The 17,337-nt window shown below is 47.8% G+C and overlaps 1 protein-coding gene across 5 annotated transcripts in view; it reads left to right on the top strand.

Annotated features, from left to right (window-relative positions):
- KANSL1 (KAT8 regulatory NSL complex subunit 1) overlaps window positions 1-17,337 on the top strand; it is a 137,716-nt gene that overhangs the window by 113,576 nt on the left and 6,803 nt on the right. For 4 of the 5 annotated variants that reach the window (XM_028703109.2, XM_028703111.2, XM_077917252.1 and 1 more), the window contains 8 exons: window positions 1,235-1,350; window positions 2,940-3,135; window positions 4,682-4,847; window positions 8,381-8,566; window positions 10,865-11,026; window positions 11,414-11,568; window positions 15,289-15,413; window positions 15,655-15,712. In XM_028703109.2, coding sequence (XP_028558942.2) covers window positions 1,235-1,350; window positions 2,940-3,135; window positions 4,682-4,847; window positions 8,381-8,566; window positions 10,865-11,026; window positions 11,414-11,568; window positions 15,289-15,413; window positions 15,655-15,712 — 1,164 coding nt within the window. The remainder of the gene's footprint in view (window positions 1-1,234; window positions 1,351-2,939; window positions 3,136-4,681; window positions 4,848-8,380; window positions 8,567-10,864; window positions 11,027-11,413; window positions 11,569-15,288; window positions 15,414-15,654; window positions 15,713-17,337) is intronic. The other variant, XM_028703112.2, reaches the window with a different exon arrangement.

The raw sequence follows: 17,337 nt of genomic DNA, 5'->3' as shown, positions 1-17,337 counted from the left end.
TAGGATGGTAACCGTCCACCTCTTTCCTTAGAGCGGACAGCAGTGATTGGCAAAGGGGTGTTGCTAATTGTGTGCTTCTGATCGCAGGCCATTAACATGCAGGTTGTCATTCGCACAATAATACAGAATGCTAAGTACAAATGCAGGGCAGACTGCAGACTGTATTTGGCAGTGGAGCTGGATGTAATATACAGTTTTCTTAATCTGACAGTGCCGCTCTCCACTCTGGAGAAACGTGGGCCGGCCCTTGAAATGCCTCTGAGATCCCTGGCTAGCAACTCATGTTCACATTACCGGGTGATAGGGGCCACCCCCAACCCCACAGTCTGCTGTTTTAGGAGTCTAAGGGGGAGGCATGCTTCAGCTAAAAATTATAAGTTGGGAGGGTGGATTTCATTAAGGGCCCCCCTGCCCTTAATACACACACACACACACCAGTAATTGGAGGACTACTGCCTGCAATACAGCTATATAAAGGGATAAGGAGCTGCTTTATACAGAGTTGACTTGTTGACCCTTTTTTAACCTGTGGTTCTCTATATGGTGTTGGACCTGCTTTCATCAGCCTAGCCAAATGTCAGAGGTGATGTCCAGCAATATCTGGAGGGAAGTTCCCCAGCTCTGGTTTAAATTCTTTGTGCTTGTTACCTACGTAAGAATCTTTTAAAATGTGTGAAAATAAAAGGAAAAGTAACACACTTTTACTTCTATGCTGAGATGTGCAATCTCAGGATCAGCTTCAAGGGGGTTACATTTTTTTCCTAGGAAATTGCAGGGTGGGTTGCAATATGTCATGGGATGTGTGCATTGATACCTTCTGAGATGTCCTCAGCTGTGCAAGGCACCTTCTGTAAGAAAGCGACTGATCACATGATGAATAATAGAAAGCTAGACATTGAAAACAGGCAAACCTGCCTTGCTGCCTTTTGTTCCAAAGAAAACCTTCTCTTTTTAAGAGCATTTGTAAAGGTTGAAGGAAATTCTTCTTGGGCATCCCTGAGTCAGTGGGGCTTTGAAGTCGCCAGCCCGTGTTCCAGCCTGTTATGTTCTGTGTTGTTTAAGAGGCAGAAATGCAGAAGTTGCAAAGACAATAATCTAAATGCCAAATAACTCTGGGTGATTTTTGCTGCCATGGCATGTCAAGAGAACCAGGAGAAAAACGATATGTTGGCTATTTTGGAATTGTACAACTTTTGACACATTTCCTCCCCCCCCCTTCCTTCTCTACCCATAGGGCACATGCCTCTCCCATTCGTCAGAGAATCTTTGTTCATCCGTTGGCAATACCCCAGAGTCCCTACCTGCCAAAACTTGTGGAGTGCCGAGACCGGTCAATGGAGTTATTAACACGTAAGGCTCTTGCAGAGTGCATCCCTCCACCCCAAAGGGAGGTGGGGAATTGAGATGATAATATATGCTCTAACATTTATGCTCCTCAGTGGGCATCCTTGGTTATGAATTTGCCTCCTGATGTACTGCAGCTTGTGTGTGAGTCAAAATCTTCCTGAAGTGTATAGCATTTATTCCGCACCGGTTTATACCTTTCCGAGAAACGTTGCACGGTCCAAATAGAACAGTTTATAGCATTTGTTCCCAGCACCAGTCTGTACTTTTCCTAGAAACATTAACACAGCCCACGTTTACAGCTTTTGTTCAGTGCCAGTTCATACCTTTCTTAGAAATGCTATACAGGCCAGGTATAATACTTTGGAGACAAGCAAATGGAGCCAGGGTATTCTTAAGGGCTTAGAGAGGAAGATTGGCATGGAAGGGAGTTGGGGAGGGGGAGAGAGAAAGATTCTGTTGTGAAAGAGGACAGTGCTGCCCCAGGCACAGCTTTTACTCAAGGAGGGGCAAAGCTATAGCGGGAAAGAGGAGCACAGCAGGGGTGTGCGAGAGAAGTGTGGGCTTCTGCAGAGGAAAGAGCAAGAGGTTGAAGGTGGGAAGGGCAGGTGGGAGAGGGGAGGCAAAGGGAAGGGTCATGTCTAAGTGGCAGAGGGCATATTTTGCATGCAAAACCCACATTGTTGAGGCTCCAGCATCTCCAGGTAAAGCTGTGAAATGGCTGAAGATCTGCTGCCTGTCAGTGAATGGCTGAAGATCTGCTGCCTGTCAGTGAAGGCCAGCAGGGAGTGTCATTTTAGGGGGTGAAACTTAATTCTTGCAAATTTTATTCAGTGAAGTGTCTTCAAATATGTTTTTGGGTGTGAGGAATTCAAATCTGCTTTTATTTTTTGTGATCAGATAACATTTAGCTTGGTAAGTCTATGCTCAATGAAGAAGCACATAAACTGCTTTTGGAAAACAGAATGCTATGTTGTCGTCGTTAGCAACAACAAATATAACTTCAAGTTCTTGGCAATCATTTTTAATGATTTCTGTGCAGTTTTACACACATTTTACCTACCAAGCAAAACTAAATTATATTGTTTTAACAAAAATACATTTTGAATTCCCAAGTCATGTTACAACTTTTTAGCACCCCTCATTGGGGGAATTTGAAAGTTGAAAAATTCAACATACCCTAGTAGGCCAGCCTTTATCAATCTTGTGCTCGCCAGGTGCTTTTTTTGGACTACAATTCCCATAAACCCTGACTAGTGGCCATGCTAACTGGGGCTGGTGGGAGTTGTAGTCCCAGTACCACCTGCCGGGCACCAGGTTGGGGAAGGCTGGGGTGGGCAGTGTTGAGCTAGGGAGACCCAGTGCTCTGCCTTGGCAAGAGACTCCTTCCTGCGTTTCTGACAGAGCTGGAGAACCTTAGCTTGCCAAGAGCAGAATATTATCCTAGGACATTAAATTCTGGGTCTCAGTTCCTCATTACTTGGATTTGCTTTCTGTTTTAAAACAACAGGGATTTGGAAACGTTTCACTCATCGTGGGGTTGTGGTTAAGCGGTAGAGACACCTAACACTCTGCTTTTCCCCCTTCTTGGGCAGTCTACAGCCAGGCTTGACAGAGCACGCTCAGGGAGACAGCTCAGACGCCGATGAGTTGTTGCGCAAAAAGCAGAGGCTAAACGTGGCTTCTTCAGTGGCTGATGGAACCTGTGTAGCAGCCCGCACTCGCCCTGTCCTCAGCTGCAAGAAGAGGCGGCTTGTTCGACCCAGCAGCCTGGTGCCACTCTCCAAAAAGGTCAGTGTGGAAAAAGATGGGTGTGTCGCCTCTTGTCTTTCACTTGGCGGCGGGAATCTGGTTTTGGTGATTTGGGGTGGCAGGGGAGAGGAACGACAGCAGGAAGCAAAAAAAGAATGCAGGATGGATCCATGCGAGAATTTGCCCATGTTGCATTTTGATATCGGTATCCATCTCGCTGTGAAGTATGTGCTCCGGGCCGCTGTGATGCGCAGATAAAGCAAAGGTTGTCAAACTTGGTGGTGGCAGTGAGACTCTGATAAGGCCTCCTCATTCATTGCTTTTCCTTCTTAGGTGCAGGGTGTGGGTGGATGGGAATGGAGAGAGTGCCCTTTGCTGTCTTGGCCTGATGACTGGTCAAATGGGCAAGGAGGGGCTTTCCGCTCCCTTGGCTATGTCTAAAAATAAAAAAAAAATTCAGTACCAAGTTTATCCAGATTATTTTTAAAAAAGCACCCCACCTTGAATTTTAAGAACTCTGCAAATACTGCTACTTTAAACAGATCTCACGTGTATGTGCTGCTTTCTATGTTTGCTCATTACAGCAAAGCGGGACAAGGAGCTATATTGAAACCATATTTCCTGACCTATACTGATTTTATGGGTCCCCTCTAATTTTCACTGTTTCTCCAGATAGAGACTGCATGCTTCATGCCTGCCTTTATTCGCTCCCTGATGCTAGGAAATGAGTGAAGGTGGCTTTCCACAAGAGCATAAAAACCAGGACTTTCTTATTTTCTGCTTTCATTCTTGTATTGCTATTTTAATAAGGCTTTGTTACATGTTGTAAACTGATTTGATCAGATGGTCTATGCTACCTTGAGAAAGTACTGTATTTTCAAGGACTGTTAACAAACACAAGAAATGTTCAAGGACTGTTAACAAACACAAGGACTGTTAACAAAACAAGAAAAGGTTAAACCTTTGAAAAGTTGTTAATATGGGTCCATGGTGTTGTCATGGAGATTTAGGAGAAGCAATCCTCCTGCCCCAGTTAAGGATTGGTGGTGGTGAAGTAGTCTGGAGTTGCAGCCTCTCACACAGCCTCCTATACTCTTGCATAACAATGGTTCTTTAATTAGAATCACTCACTAGACAGGTTAAACTGGCTTCGGTGTCCTTCACAGAGGCAAAGAGCAGCGGTCCAGGGTGCCCTGCCTTAAAGTTTGAGAGTCTCCTAAGCCCAAAGTGTGCCTGGAGATGAAATTGATGAATTTAGTTTACCAGAATTGATGAGATTGGATTAGGCCCTGCCATCTCTTAAGGGATAATCTGGGGTGTGTGCTGAGCATGAAATGAGCAGGTGCTTGGCTCTCTTGTTTCTGAAAACATTCCAATAGCCAGTGTGGCACAGTGGTTAAGAACGTTGGCCTAGGACCCGAGAGACCTGGGTTCAAATCCCCGCTTGGCTTTGAAGCGACTAGCTGGCCTACCTCACAAGGATGAAACGGGGGGGTGGGGGGTTTCAAATGGAGGACAGGTGGGATACAAGCATAACAAATGAAATAAAAACGACCGTCTCCCCCCGTCCCCGTCTTGTGCCCAGGTCCATCGCAACAGCATGGGGCGGTGCAGCTGCGACGTGAACCCGCTGTGCGCCCTCTGTGGCACTCGGAGCTCAGTGCCTCCGGAAATCCAGTACGAAGCCCCCTTGATGGAGCGCCTCTCTCAGCTGGACTCCTGCATCCACCCGGTTCTTTCATTCCCAGACGGTAAGCAAGCCACGTGCAGTTAAAAGGGCGCCATATTTAAATGTTGGTAGTGGGGAAAGAGGACGACATTGGGATTACCCCCCAATTCGCCCTCCTTCCAGCTTAATTTGGGAAACTCTATCCAGGTTGCAAGAGAAGCATTCATTTTGTATATCCAGAAGAGGTTGGCTGGCTCTGCCTGGTATTGTGATCCCTTGAAAGTGGAAGCTGAGATGTGCCATGGATGATAGTGGGTCACGGGTTTGTTTGTCTGTGTGTTTTTGTGCCTGTCCTTTTGAGCCAACAGATAGGCACGCAGCCCACCTGGGTTGCAGAGCACAACCCCCCTTTATTTTTTTGGATGGGAGAGGCCCGGGGAATGGCATTTGTGATTTTGGCTCTCCCGCGGTGCTGAGCTGCTTTGGCACCGATTTCCGGGCATTCCTGACCTAGTTTGCTGATGGCTTCTTCGCTGCATGGCATGCATGCTCTGCTGGAGCAGCCGTAGGTATCATTTGAACAGTTAGGCAAAGTAGGCGTCTTGTTTCCCTCTTCCCTCCGCTGGGCTCTCCCGCCCCACCGTACGAGTCGGTTCGTCAGAGGTTCTGCCCTCGTCTGGACGAATTGGTATCCGACTGGAAATTTCCAGATGACGTAATAACATCATAACAACCTTGGTGAGAGGGGATGTTAATCAGGGCTTTGAAAACTGCTAGGAGAGCGCCCTCTGCGGGCCCTGGGGAGACCTGCTGCTGCTGCTGCTGCTCAGAAGCACTTGGCTAGATAGAGAGGAACTTGTCTGTTCTCCCTTTCTCTCCCTCTGTCGGCAGGTCACGATGCCGTTTTGGCGCATTCAGCCGCTGGCTGGCAGTGCAGCAGGGAGCTTGAGGAAGAGTAAACTTGGACGGTTGCGTTTTCAGCTGGGCTTGGCAGATCAGAGAGAATTACTTGACTTAATCAGCAATGCGCTTGCTTGTACCTATTCATAAAATCCTTGCACCCCCGCAGTGCAAAACCCTTGGATACCTGTATATCCAACAGCTTGCATCTTGCCCCCTCCCCTTGTTTCTCAGCACACAGCCGTAATTGCCAGCTTGTTATGGATACACTTGCTCTGTGTGGTTTCTCTCCCCCCCCCCCCTTCATCCTGGCACCTAAGCGTCTTTCTATTAATATCTCCAACTCGCGCCCTTTCTTCACCTGCTGTCTCGTTGCCCAACTGGCCTTTCTCCCTTAAGCCTCTGCCCTTGACCTCTGTGCCAGACTAGCAGCCTCTGCTTCAGCCTTCTCTGAGGAGGGACTGCGTGCTACTTGGAAAGCCTGGATAGCTCAGTTGGTTAGAGCGTGGTGCTGGTAACACTGAGATTGCAGGTTTGATCCCTGAATGGGCCAACTGCATATTCCTGCATTGCAGGGGGTTGGAATGGATGACCCTCAGGGTCCCTTCCAACACTACAATTCTATGAATCTATGAAATTCCCTTTCTTTGTATTTCATGGTATCTATGCAGATATATACAGGGGTCCTCCATCAGGCTCCCTGTATCAAGGGTCAGAGGGGTTGAAAAACTGTCTTATGACACAACTCCTTCCAAAATAAGTAAATTCAGCTTGCAGCAGTCATTCCTACTCACTTAGGAGCAGGGGTAGCCAGCAGGTGTTTTTGGACTATAGCTCCCATCATTCTAGACCATGCTGACTGGGGCTGATGTGAGTTGGAGTCCGTCAGCATCTGCAGGGTGCAAGCAGATTGAAGCAGTAGCAACACAGGGATAGAGCATCACTCAGTGGCACCGTAAGATGGCCACATGTCTCAAGCATTTGAGATCATTGCCCCTATCAGCTGGTGAGTGATCTCATTGTCTGGCTTAGCGCTCCTGTTGCTCCTTACCATATGAAACAGATTGTGGGATGGAAATCATAGAGGAATTTGAGACTAGAGAGGCCTTCCTTGTGCTCTGAGAGCCACTACTCTAGGCATGCGCTCTGCCTCCTAGCCAGAAGTAGGGCAAGTTTTGACGAGACACACACACACACACACACACACACTTGCCATTTGCTTCTTGCCCAGAACTTACAAGCACAGCAACAAAAAACATGTAGCAATAAAATCACATGAAATATACAAACAATCATAAATGAAAGCAGTGCAGCATCCCTTATCCGACAGCCCACTTGAAGAACCAAAACATTTGAAGAGCACTGAGTTTGTGAAGGCTGATGCAGGCTGTATAGATTATGAGCTGGTACCTTGAATTAGGCCCAGAAAATATGAAAGGTAGCCAATATAGTTGGCATAGCATTGGAGTGAAGCCACAGTTGTAAATCTGGCTGCTGCAGGTCACGTCAGTCAGATACCTTCTGCAGATAATACAGAAGATAAAAGGGGGACTGTCAGTGTCTAATATGGACCAAGCCCTTTGTGAGCGTCTTAAGAGGTAGAAGTTGGTAGCTCAGCAGGCACTGCAAACTCCCCTTCTTGTTCTTGAACCCCAACTTGTATCCTGAAATGTCACTTTTCCACTTTACTTTCAATGTTTTGATTTTCGAGTGAACTGAAGTTCTGCATCTGGTTGAGTCTGAAGCAGCCCTTTTTATTTTTCAAGCAGGCCTTTTTAATTGAATTATGAAGTTACTGTTTTAGTTCCATTACGCCTCTTTGAGATGACTGTGATTAAGTGTGATGTACAGATTGTTGGATTCTTTAATTTATTTATTTTTTTGCTTACTTCTGGCTTTTGGGAAGTGCAGGGGCAATACTGGTTGTCTGCAAACAGAGGGAGGGAGCTGGCTGCTACAGACACTGCCTTATTCTCCCGTAGCCTATTTCCCATACCCAGCTTACTTTTCCCTCCATCTTCCATATGTGCACTCCCCATGGCTCACTGTATGCTGGAAGCAGCATAGGTTTTGCACATGAACTCTACAAGCGCCCTTAATCTTGATTGCTTGGTGCAGAACTTGGAAGGGATCATTTTTGGCACCCACGGAACACACAGAAGCTTTAAATTGGGGCCGTCTTTAGATTGAGGCAGCGTGCGCCCCTTCCTGACACAGCCAGTGAGAGACCCATGATCCTGTTTACCCCTGCTCTTCTCCATTAACATGTTCGTGGTTTTCTTTTGAGCAGTCTGGTGTTCTCTTATTTGAAGGAATTTCAAGCTGCCTCTGGCCAGGGCAGAAATGTTATCTCTATAGGGAGTGGTGGTAGCATTGAGATGGCATGAAGTTAACCTGTTCCACTTTTTGGAAGCCGTGTGCACTACTAGTTCTTTTTACAGTCTCCTGTGAGCCACCAAATGTACGTGATGATGCTTCTGTGATAAAAAAAATCGCTAGCACTTTTGCAAAGCTAAGCAGGGTCTGGTGTGGTTTCAGATTGGATGGGGGACCACGTGTTGAGATGCCTGCATTGCAGGGGGTTGGACTAGATGATGCTCAGGGTCCCTCCCTAACCTACGACTGTGATTTGTGATCTCTTCGACATTCAACAAGGATACCTTTTATTACATGCAAGCATGTAGCAATGCCTTCCCCTCTTGTTTTCTCCCGCAGATGTACCAATGAGCTTGCATTTCCAGAGCATGTTGAAATCCGAGCTGCAGAACAAGCCCTGCGAGAAGATCAAGCCTCCCAAAAGGCTCACGCTGAAGCATCGGCCCTCCATGCCTCCCACCAGTTTACCTGACTCTGTGCGCAAGGACCGCCACAAGCTGGTTAACACCTTCTTAGCTGCAGCCAGTAAGTGTCCTCTTGTTGATTGATCTGCGTTGGCAAGAACTACCCAAATGGGTCCTGCTTGTGTCCCTCAGCAGAGTGAGCTGCGTGCATGGCTTCGTGTGAACCCAGGGCTTTGCCTTGGAACTGGTTTTCATGGGCAGCCTGGGAATGTGTGAAATAGAAAACGAAGGAGTGTCTTTGAGCATGTGCAAACTACTTTCCCTTTCCCTAAACAATCAGCAGGCAGGCTCCCCACATCTCTGAATTAAGGCTGGTCTTCCAGATTAGAGGACATAATTCCAAGGCAGGCCTCCCCCACCCCCCAAAAAAATCTCTCTTTCTCAGTAATCCGCCTCTAGCAATGTGTCCAGTTTCACATAAGCTTTACTAGAGGCTGGCTGTGTAGCCTTAGTATGTGGTTGTTTTTTAAGGTTGATAACGCATTTTGCAATGCAGTACAGCTGTAGAGAAGAGACTTCAGAATACAATTTTTAAATATTAAATACCAACTTTAAAAGACTTTTTCAGGTGTGCAGTCAGCACTAAGGCCATGGGACAACAAAGCATAGAGTTGCAGTCCCTGGGACAGAGAAGCTTTCAACTTTTGCCGTTTGGTTTCCAGTCCCATTGCCTGCTATGGGCTCCCTTGCCTGGCCCTGTGGAAGCCCCTGGCCCTCAGTAAGGAACAGGGAGTTTAACCTCAGTGGGTTGCTAGGAAGATGACAGGGTGGCTGAGAAGGTAACCACGGTCAAGTTTATGAAGCGCCGAAGAGATTAAAAATGCAGCAGTTCTTGAAGAGCCACATGGCACAGTGGAAGGTGATTGGAAAGAAATGGCACGTCTCAAAAGATGCAAGGGCCTCTCTTCATTCTGAGCCAAATGGTTATTCCACTTGCGCTAAGAGTGGGGAATTTGTGGCCCTCCAGGTGTTGGATTCCCAGCTCCCATTAGCTCTAGCTCGTTTGACTTGCAGTCAGGGATGATGGGAGTTGTAGTCCAGATGCACTTGGAATGTTGCAGGTTCCTCATTCCTGATCTGATCCTTTGCATATTCTAACTTGCCACAGCTTTCAAGCAGAGGCCTTCATTCTGCTCCTTTTAAATGGCAATAGGAAGCATTGGATACCTTCAGCAGACAGAGCCTATGTTCTACCAGGAGCTTTCCCCCCTCTCCACAGAGGATAGGAGCAGAGCAGGTCTTTGAGGGTGTGCTTGGTCTTGAGCTGCCTGACCTGGAACAACCTTCGCCCGAACCCCACATGTGTGCTGGAGTCTGGGTGTGCTGGTCATGGTTGGCCAATGGGAAAGTGGCTTTGCACATGCTCACACACACCCTTGATCTTTCATACGCCACAATGATGATTAAGTCATGGCTGCATGCCCCTGAGTGTACCAGGACAGAGTGTGTGCATATCCCTTCCACCCTTTTTGTTTGGAGGATTCCGTCTGAGCGTTGTGCATAGGTGATTCAGTTGAAAAGGTAGGTCATTGCTTAAAATCAAGGAGAATGCACAGCCCTGTTCTTGATTTGCCAGAATGTTTTGCTATGGTCATGCAATGCCAACTGCGACTGCCTTTCCAGACCCACTAACGAATACATCTGGTAGACCTGGGGATGGAGTCCGAATGATGCTGGACTCCTGACTCCCATCATCCCGGCCCATAAGCCGTGCTGGCTGGGGGTGGCAGGTGCTGGAGTTCTGCAACAAATGGGAGGGCCTCAAGTTCTCCTGCATCTGTTAGTAAACAGTTCCAAAAATGTGGGCCACAAATGAGCTCTCAAGAATGGAAGCTGCTGGGCCTTTCAAAGCCATTGTAAGGCTTGGGTGTGTCTAAGGACATTGGTCTGCACTGTGTAGCTAGGCTTGCAAATCTCCTTTTCTTTCAGTGGATGCTCACCTTCCCCTCTGCCCACCCACCCTTCTGCTCCTCCAGCACTGCAGCCACACCGAACACGCTGGCTGAAAAGCACCCTGCCTCTCTTTCTTCCCTTGAACTGGTCGAGACAGGCAGCTATGAGTAGTGCAGCTGCGTTTGCACTGTGCCCGCAAGACAAACTAGACTGTATCACGGGGAAAGAATAGACCTGTTTGGGTCGTCACTCAGCTGTTGGCTTGGGGGGAATTTCTGCAAAGAGCGCCTCCTGTCCTCTTCCAGCTGCAATGCTTGGTGTGAGCTCCTGGGGTCTTGTCTGGAGCTGTGCAGCAGGGCACCCGCCCGCCTCTTTTTGTGTGTGTGTGTCGGCTGCGCCCTGCGGGCCAGGAGAGAGAGGTGAAAGCAGGGCGTTTTCATGGCTCTCTTTCTGTTCCACTCCTCAGCTTGCTCGCATCACAAAACCGAGCCAGACAAGGCACACAGGCAGCCCTTAGGCGATCTAAGGGCTGCCCCCAAGGCCGAGAGAGCGCCAGAGCGCTCGCTTATCCTGACTCCAGTTCATGAGAAAAAGCGATTGCGGGACAGCTCCTCCGAGAGAAGCGAAGGTAGGCTGGCCACAGCCAGGTCTTTCCGGGGAGAGCTTGGGTTTCGCATTCCTGTTCTCGTCCTCCCCTCCAGCTTCGGAGAAGGGTGCTTGCTGCTTCTGGGGAATTAAAGGGGGCACATAGTGTCAGATGCTGCAGTCTGTCTTCTTGTGCACTTTTTTTTTTTAAAAAAGGAGGAAGTCATTAAAACTTCCTCCTTCAGGGAAGTAAGTCCTGCCCAATGAGTTTCTTCTCTTTTTCTCTCTAGTGTGCTCTCTGGTTCCTTTTGGTACGGATTGCTTGATTACAGGTTGCTGCAAAGCTTTGCAATGATGGTGATGATAATAGGCACTGTTTGATTCACCTCCTCCTCTCCTCCTCCTCTCTTTGTGCTTCCTTCCCGCGCAGTATTGAAGCACCATGCAGATATCGGAGGCCCGAGCTACCTCTCCAGCAACATGGCCTCCGCGGCCCACAGCCCCATTGTGCGGCAGCTGTCCACCTCCTCGGAAAACTCCATCCCTTCCGCCAGCACGAGCTCGCTGGGAGCCTCCAGTGCATCTGTAAGTACCTCCCAGGAAGCCCCCCCCCCCCATCATAGTGCATTAAAGCAAAGCCTTGTGGTCATCATTGTGATACTTGCCCCTTCACTAAGCAATGCACTTTGCAGATTGTAAGACAGGCATAGGCAAACTCGGCCCTCCAGATGTTTTGGGACTACAACTCCCATCACCCCCAGCTAACAGGACCAGTGGTCAGGGATGATGGGAGTTGTAGTCCCCAAGGAGGGCCGAGTCTGCCTATGCCTGGTGTAAGAGGAGAGGTGCCTGCCCCAAAGAACCTTCCAGCTGAATTTGACAGAGAGGAATTGACAAAGGAAGGGGAGGGAAGCCTGAGTCAGGGTAAACAGGGAAGTAGTATGTGCTGTTTCAGTTGCAATTTCTTGGCTGGCTTTCTGGCTGAGCTGCAGCAGGGCCCCAGGGGTTGGGGGATGAGTGTCCCTCCCAGTGCTACTAGACTTCCAACTCCCATCAGACCCAGCCAACACGGTCAGTGATCAAGGATGTTGTAGTTCAGCAACATCTTCATAGAGAGAAATGGACACATTCCCTGCTTGTATGGCATGGGAGCTAAGCTTTTGTGCCATTTCACATGAAAGGTGGGTTTTGTGGTTCTCCCTGCTTGAACTCCTTACTCTTACGAGGGGTAGGCCTGAGGTTCAGTCTTCCACTTAGGTTTTGGAGCCTGGGGCCAGCTGTTGGGCCAAGTCAGTCTGGTTGCTCAGGCATCAGTTTCCGGAGTGAAGTTGATAAGTGCGACAGAATAGGCATAGGCTGTGTTCAAGAAATGGTGTTGAGTCTGCAGCAGACGATGGAAGGCACTTTAGCAAAGGGGGTGGGGTTCTAAGACTGGTGAGGCTTGGGCTCACGAATGAGGGGAGGGCGCCCCCTTTTCAAAGGGTTTTTGGATGTGCCGTTGCTACTCTATCCACGAGGGAGGTGCTTGTGCCTTGAGGCAGCCGCACAGGAGAATGGGAAGTTGATCCTGTTGGACTAAGAGCAGAAGAACTTCATGCAAGGAAACCTCAGTATCTGTTGAACTGTTAAAAAAACAAAACAAATCCAGTACTAAAAACAAGGCCCTCGAGGAAGGCCAAGATGTAAACATCTAAATAAGCCAGAGGTATTAAATAAATTTGTTCATTCTAACTCATTCAGTAAGAAGAGCAGAGTCTTCCATTTCACATGTTGCCACATGATCATGCTATTTGGGATTTTATACCACCCCTTAAAAAAAAAATGAGGAGAGGGGATTAAAAAGAGATACAAGAGGGAGGCTACTGAACCCATTGAGAAGTTTGTACCTCCTCCCTGATTGGCTCTTACTACTTCATACTTCATTGGGCCTTTCAGGTGCCTAAATAACAGAGGGGCCCACTGATGTACATCCAGTGACTTTGGCTTAAGCCAATCAGTGCCAGGATTTCTCTGTGTGTAACAATCCTACTCTCCTACATTACAGGGCTGTAATGAGGCCAGTTAAATACCCTAGATTATGCAGCAGCACCCCTCCCAACTAATCACCTCGCCTCAATCATCTTGTGATTAAAGGGTAGTTTTAACAACAGTAGATGTTTGTATTCAGGTTTCATCCACCTTTTTTCACACTGAGGGTGGGAAGGAGAGCACTGAGACGATGGTAAATTGCGACAGCTATTTGTTTTTGTTTGGTTTTGCTTGTCTATAATCTGTCCCATCCCAAGGGCTTGGGTACAAATGTGGAAGGTTTTTTTAAAAAAAAAAATCTACAAAGACTTGGGTTCTAGTTTCCTGGTATAGCCATGACCCTTTTTCTAGATGGCTTTTGGGCAAGATAACCACTCCTTGGATTGTTGCGATTCTGAGATAAGATCCGAACAGACTGCGGTCTGCCCCGTGTCTTTAGGGACAGGGAAGGAGGAAAAGCTGTAGATTCTCAGCTCTTAAGTGAAGAGGATAAAATAACCCAGCGGCAACAGAACAGGTCTTGAAATTCTGCGCGTGGGGCGGTGGTGGTGGTGGTGGGGTCTTGGAATCCTGGTCAACCCCCCTGAAAAACAGCTGAAGTGCAAAGGGGGCACACACAGCAAGCCATGCCAGTACTTTGGAAAGATGTTTAGGAATGAAGCTAGGGAAGAGTGGGAGCTGTGGGGAAGCTGCCAGGAATGCCTCCCTATATGCCTTTGCTGTAAAAAAAGATATTTTTTCTTGCTTTTTTTTTTTTAAAAAGCACACATTAGTGCACGGAAAATGTTTTTTGAAGCTCACGGTGGTGTCTCGGGGAAGAAGCGGCACCCCCAGGTGTGCAAGGCATGTGCTGCTAAGATAATGCATAAAGCTGGCGAGGGTGAGATGTGCTGAATACCTAAAAAGCCCTTTGTTGCTATGGATATTCAGGAAGACGTGTCGGAGAACATTCACAAATGTTGGGATTCAAGGAGAGGGCGACTTGTGCTTGGAGGAGGGTAGGCATTTTTAGAAGCGCACGGTGTTCAGGCTTGGTTGCATCTCTGCGCTTTAGTTGTTCAGAAAGACTGAAATGGGCGTGGCCCTGTGCCTGGCAGGTACCCAATCAGAAAGTTCAGAGGGGAGGCCAAAAAGGCTTCCCTCCCCCAAATCAATTATCCCCCTCTCTGTCTCTCTCAGTCATGGATGGGGAACCAGTTCAGATGTTCTTGGTCTCTCGCTTCAGGCAGCTAACATGACTGATAGTCTTGGCCTTGGGAGTTGGAGAGCCAAAGATTCCCCATGCCTTCTGCTGGCAGAATTTATTCTCAAACACCCCCAGAAATTTGATAATGTCCTGTGCACACTGCTATGAGACAGGCAAAAAGAATTCTAGAGATTGGAAAGGGTGTGATAATTCTCTCTGTGTTAACAGGTAATCCTTCCCATGGGATTGTCTTTGCTTGAGAGGTAGTGCAAAGCATCTACTCCCTCCTCCACCCACCTTCCTTCTGCTACATGCTCGCTCTTCCAAGTGTAGTAAGGCGCCACTCTGCTGCCTTAGTCGGTCAGCTTTCAGAAATCACTGCAGGGCTGTTAATGCTTTCTGCACATGCAAGGAATTCCAATGTATTCCGACCAAATCCCCTTCCTCCTGGGTCATTTTGTGGCTGTGAATTTCTTGGGCTGGCAGCGATGGCAGCTGTGCTATTGCCTCACAGGGTGACATACACTGGGGTGAGAAAAGGCAGGAATCAGGAGCTCTGAGCTTTCCGGGGTTGCTGACTCTTAATGACCTCTCATTCCCCACCCCTCGAATATTTAAACCAATTGATCCTAGGATCCTTGCAGTTGGGTAAAACAGATTCACAAGCATGGGCGCCTGAACTTGAGTTGGGGAGAGAGAAACGCACAAGTGGCAACATAATTCTCCATTGTGGAGAAGACTTGAGTGTGTGGGTATCTAAAGGCAGCATCCCAACTTCCCTGGATGAAGGTATACTAAATAAGGAAATGAGAAGATGCGCAATCTCCATAGAATGAGCTTGACAGGGAAATGGCCTCTGGGGCTTGGTTTGAAGGTTGGTGGCACAAAACAAACCACCCTGGAGTGTTTTTGGTGAGGGACAAGACTCCATCTCTTTGGGCAGCCATGTGGCTGTGCGTCATCACTAGGCAGAGTTAACACCGAAAAGGGGGCATCGCCTTACTTGCTTCGTGCAGCTCCCTGCTCTTGGAAGTGCTTCCTCCTCTTCCTCTTCCCCCTTCCCTGAGCATTTTTCTTTTTGTGTTTTGCAGCAGCAGCAGCCGCGGAGAAGAAGAGGCGAAAGCTCTTTCGATATTAACAACATTGTCATCCCTATGTCTGTGGCTGCAACAACCCGCGTAGAGAAACTGCAGTACAAAGAAATCCTCACGCCGAGGTATGCGCAGGGACGCCGTTTCCCTCTTGCTCTCCTCCAGGTCACAGGAGGGGAGGGCCCTAGACCCACAAGGACACAAGTGTGCAAAAGTTAGGTTTTCCCCATTGTGAGAAAGGGGGGGACATTGACGGTGGTCCCAAAAAGCCCCATATTTCTTGCCTGGCTGTACAAAGTGCCCAGAGCATTGAGGATGGCCACCCATTCTCCGGTTGACTGACTTCTCTGCTGACCTGTGTTGCAGCTGGCGTGTGGTGGATATCGGTGGCCTGAAGGTGAACCCCGATGAAGACAACGAAGAGGTAATCCAAATGGTTCTCCTCGTTGGCCTCTGTGCAGTTGATTCTCTCTCCCTCCCCACCCCCACAATATTTCATTATGTGTTACATATTTTCCTATTGTATTCCACTCTAGGATTGGTTTTAATGAAAGACTGGTTATAGATTAACCAAAATAAAGTAATAAAATAAATAGGCCCCTCTGGAGCTTCTGTGGCCAGGGCCGCATTCCGTGTAAGCAGTTTCCACCAAAGGAGCATGGCAAAACCTGTCCTGTGGGTGCCTTTCTGTCATAAAGCGAGCACTTGAGGCACACAGTGCTCCTCCTAAGTCAGAGCTCTCTTCTTGGGCGGCTCAGTACCGGTGTGTCTCTCAGTTTCGAATATCCACTGCAAAGGGGGAGCACCTGCCTTAGACATTCGCTCCATTGATATGAACATAAGGCCGAGTTGTACCTCCTCTGTGGTGGCTGGTGCATTTTCGGCGGAAGTACTAGGTAAAGTCCAATTACATAGCCGCCAGTTTAGTCTGACTTGCCTTGCCTCCCCACCCTCCTGGTTTGCCTTGTGTTCTTTGCACTGAAATGAACGGGGTGGAGTAACATAATGACAGTGCAACGTACGTAATAAACTACATAAATTTCACCACAGCAGAGAGCGAGACAAGTAACTGTTTCGAAAGATGAACTGCAGCAGAATGAAAACAATGCTGCATGCAGTGAATACTGGCGGGTTGGCAAACAATGCCTTCTTGCAAGGAGAAAGCAGCCTTGCCTCAATCTTCGACTGCCATCCTTGAAGTGGCTTTTTATGTAGTCGCAAAACCTACAGTGTGATTTATTTAATATGCCTTTGTAGAGTCTGGAAGGAACTGAACAGGCAGCGCAGCTCTCGTAGCCTTCAGCTTAGGCATTCATTGCTTAATGCAATGACACTGTGTTTGGCAGATGACGTGATCGTTTTATGGTTGGAAAGTTACCCACGTGCAGGATTTTGCCCCCAGGTGGTGCATATTTAACCTCATCCTAAGAAACTGAACATTCTTCAGGATATCTGACCTCTTCTAGGTCTACTCATGTGAGGCCTGTGTCATGCAGGCTTTCTTTACTGAATAGCAGCTGGTTTTTAAAAACCATGTGATGGCATTTTGTCGTTTCAGTTACTTTAGGAACTCAGCCTCTTGTCTTCCAATTCCTTGCATGTACAGTCCGATTCCTGGAGAAGATGAAGGAAAATCTTATCTCCTGTTGTAGGGAAGGAATAAGATAAAGCCCAATGCCTCCCAGGTTTCTCTTCTTCATGAAGAAGTGTTTGAGAATATTCATGCAGTGAGGACATACCTTTTGTCTACGGCAAAAAAATAAAATTGCCCCCTCATTTATTCTGATTTCGCCACTGCATTCTGCTCTTTGCCAAAATAAAAACCAACAATCCAAATGAATTAACACAATACAATATTTTAAAAGAGAAAAATGGGAAGGCACCAAATACCAGGGAAGGGGAGAGCCTCCGGGCGCAGAGAAATATTGGAGCCCAAAACATTTTAAATGTTCTTCTCTCCGTCCCCCGTTCCCTGTATCCTGCAACATAAGCGAACAAGGACGTATGTTGTAAAGACATTTCATATATGGAATGTGACCTTCTTTGGAT

The sequence above is a fragment of the Podarcis muralis genome, chromosome 13 (assembly GCF_964188315.1).
Source record: "Podarcis muralis chromosome 13, rPodMur119.hap1.1, whole genome shotgun sequence".
Taxonomy (NCBI): domain Eukaryota; kingdom Metazoa; phylum Chordata; class Lepidosauria; order Squamata; family Lacertidae; genus Podarcis; species Podarcis muralis.
Note: the sequence above shows the minus strand (reverse complement) of the source record. Positions and strands in the feature narration are given on the sequence as shown.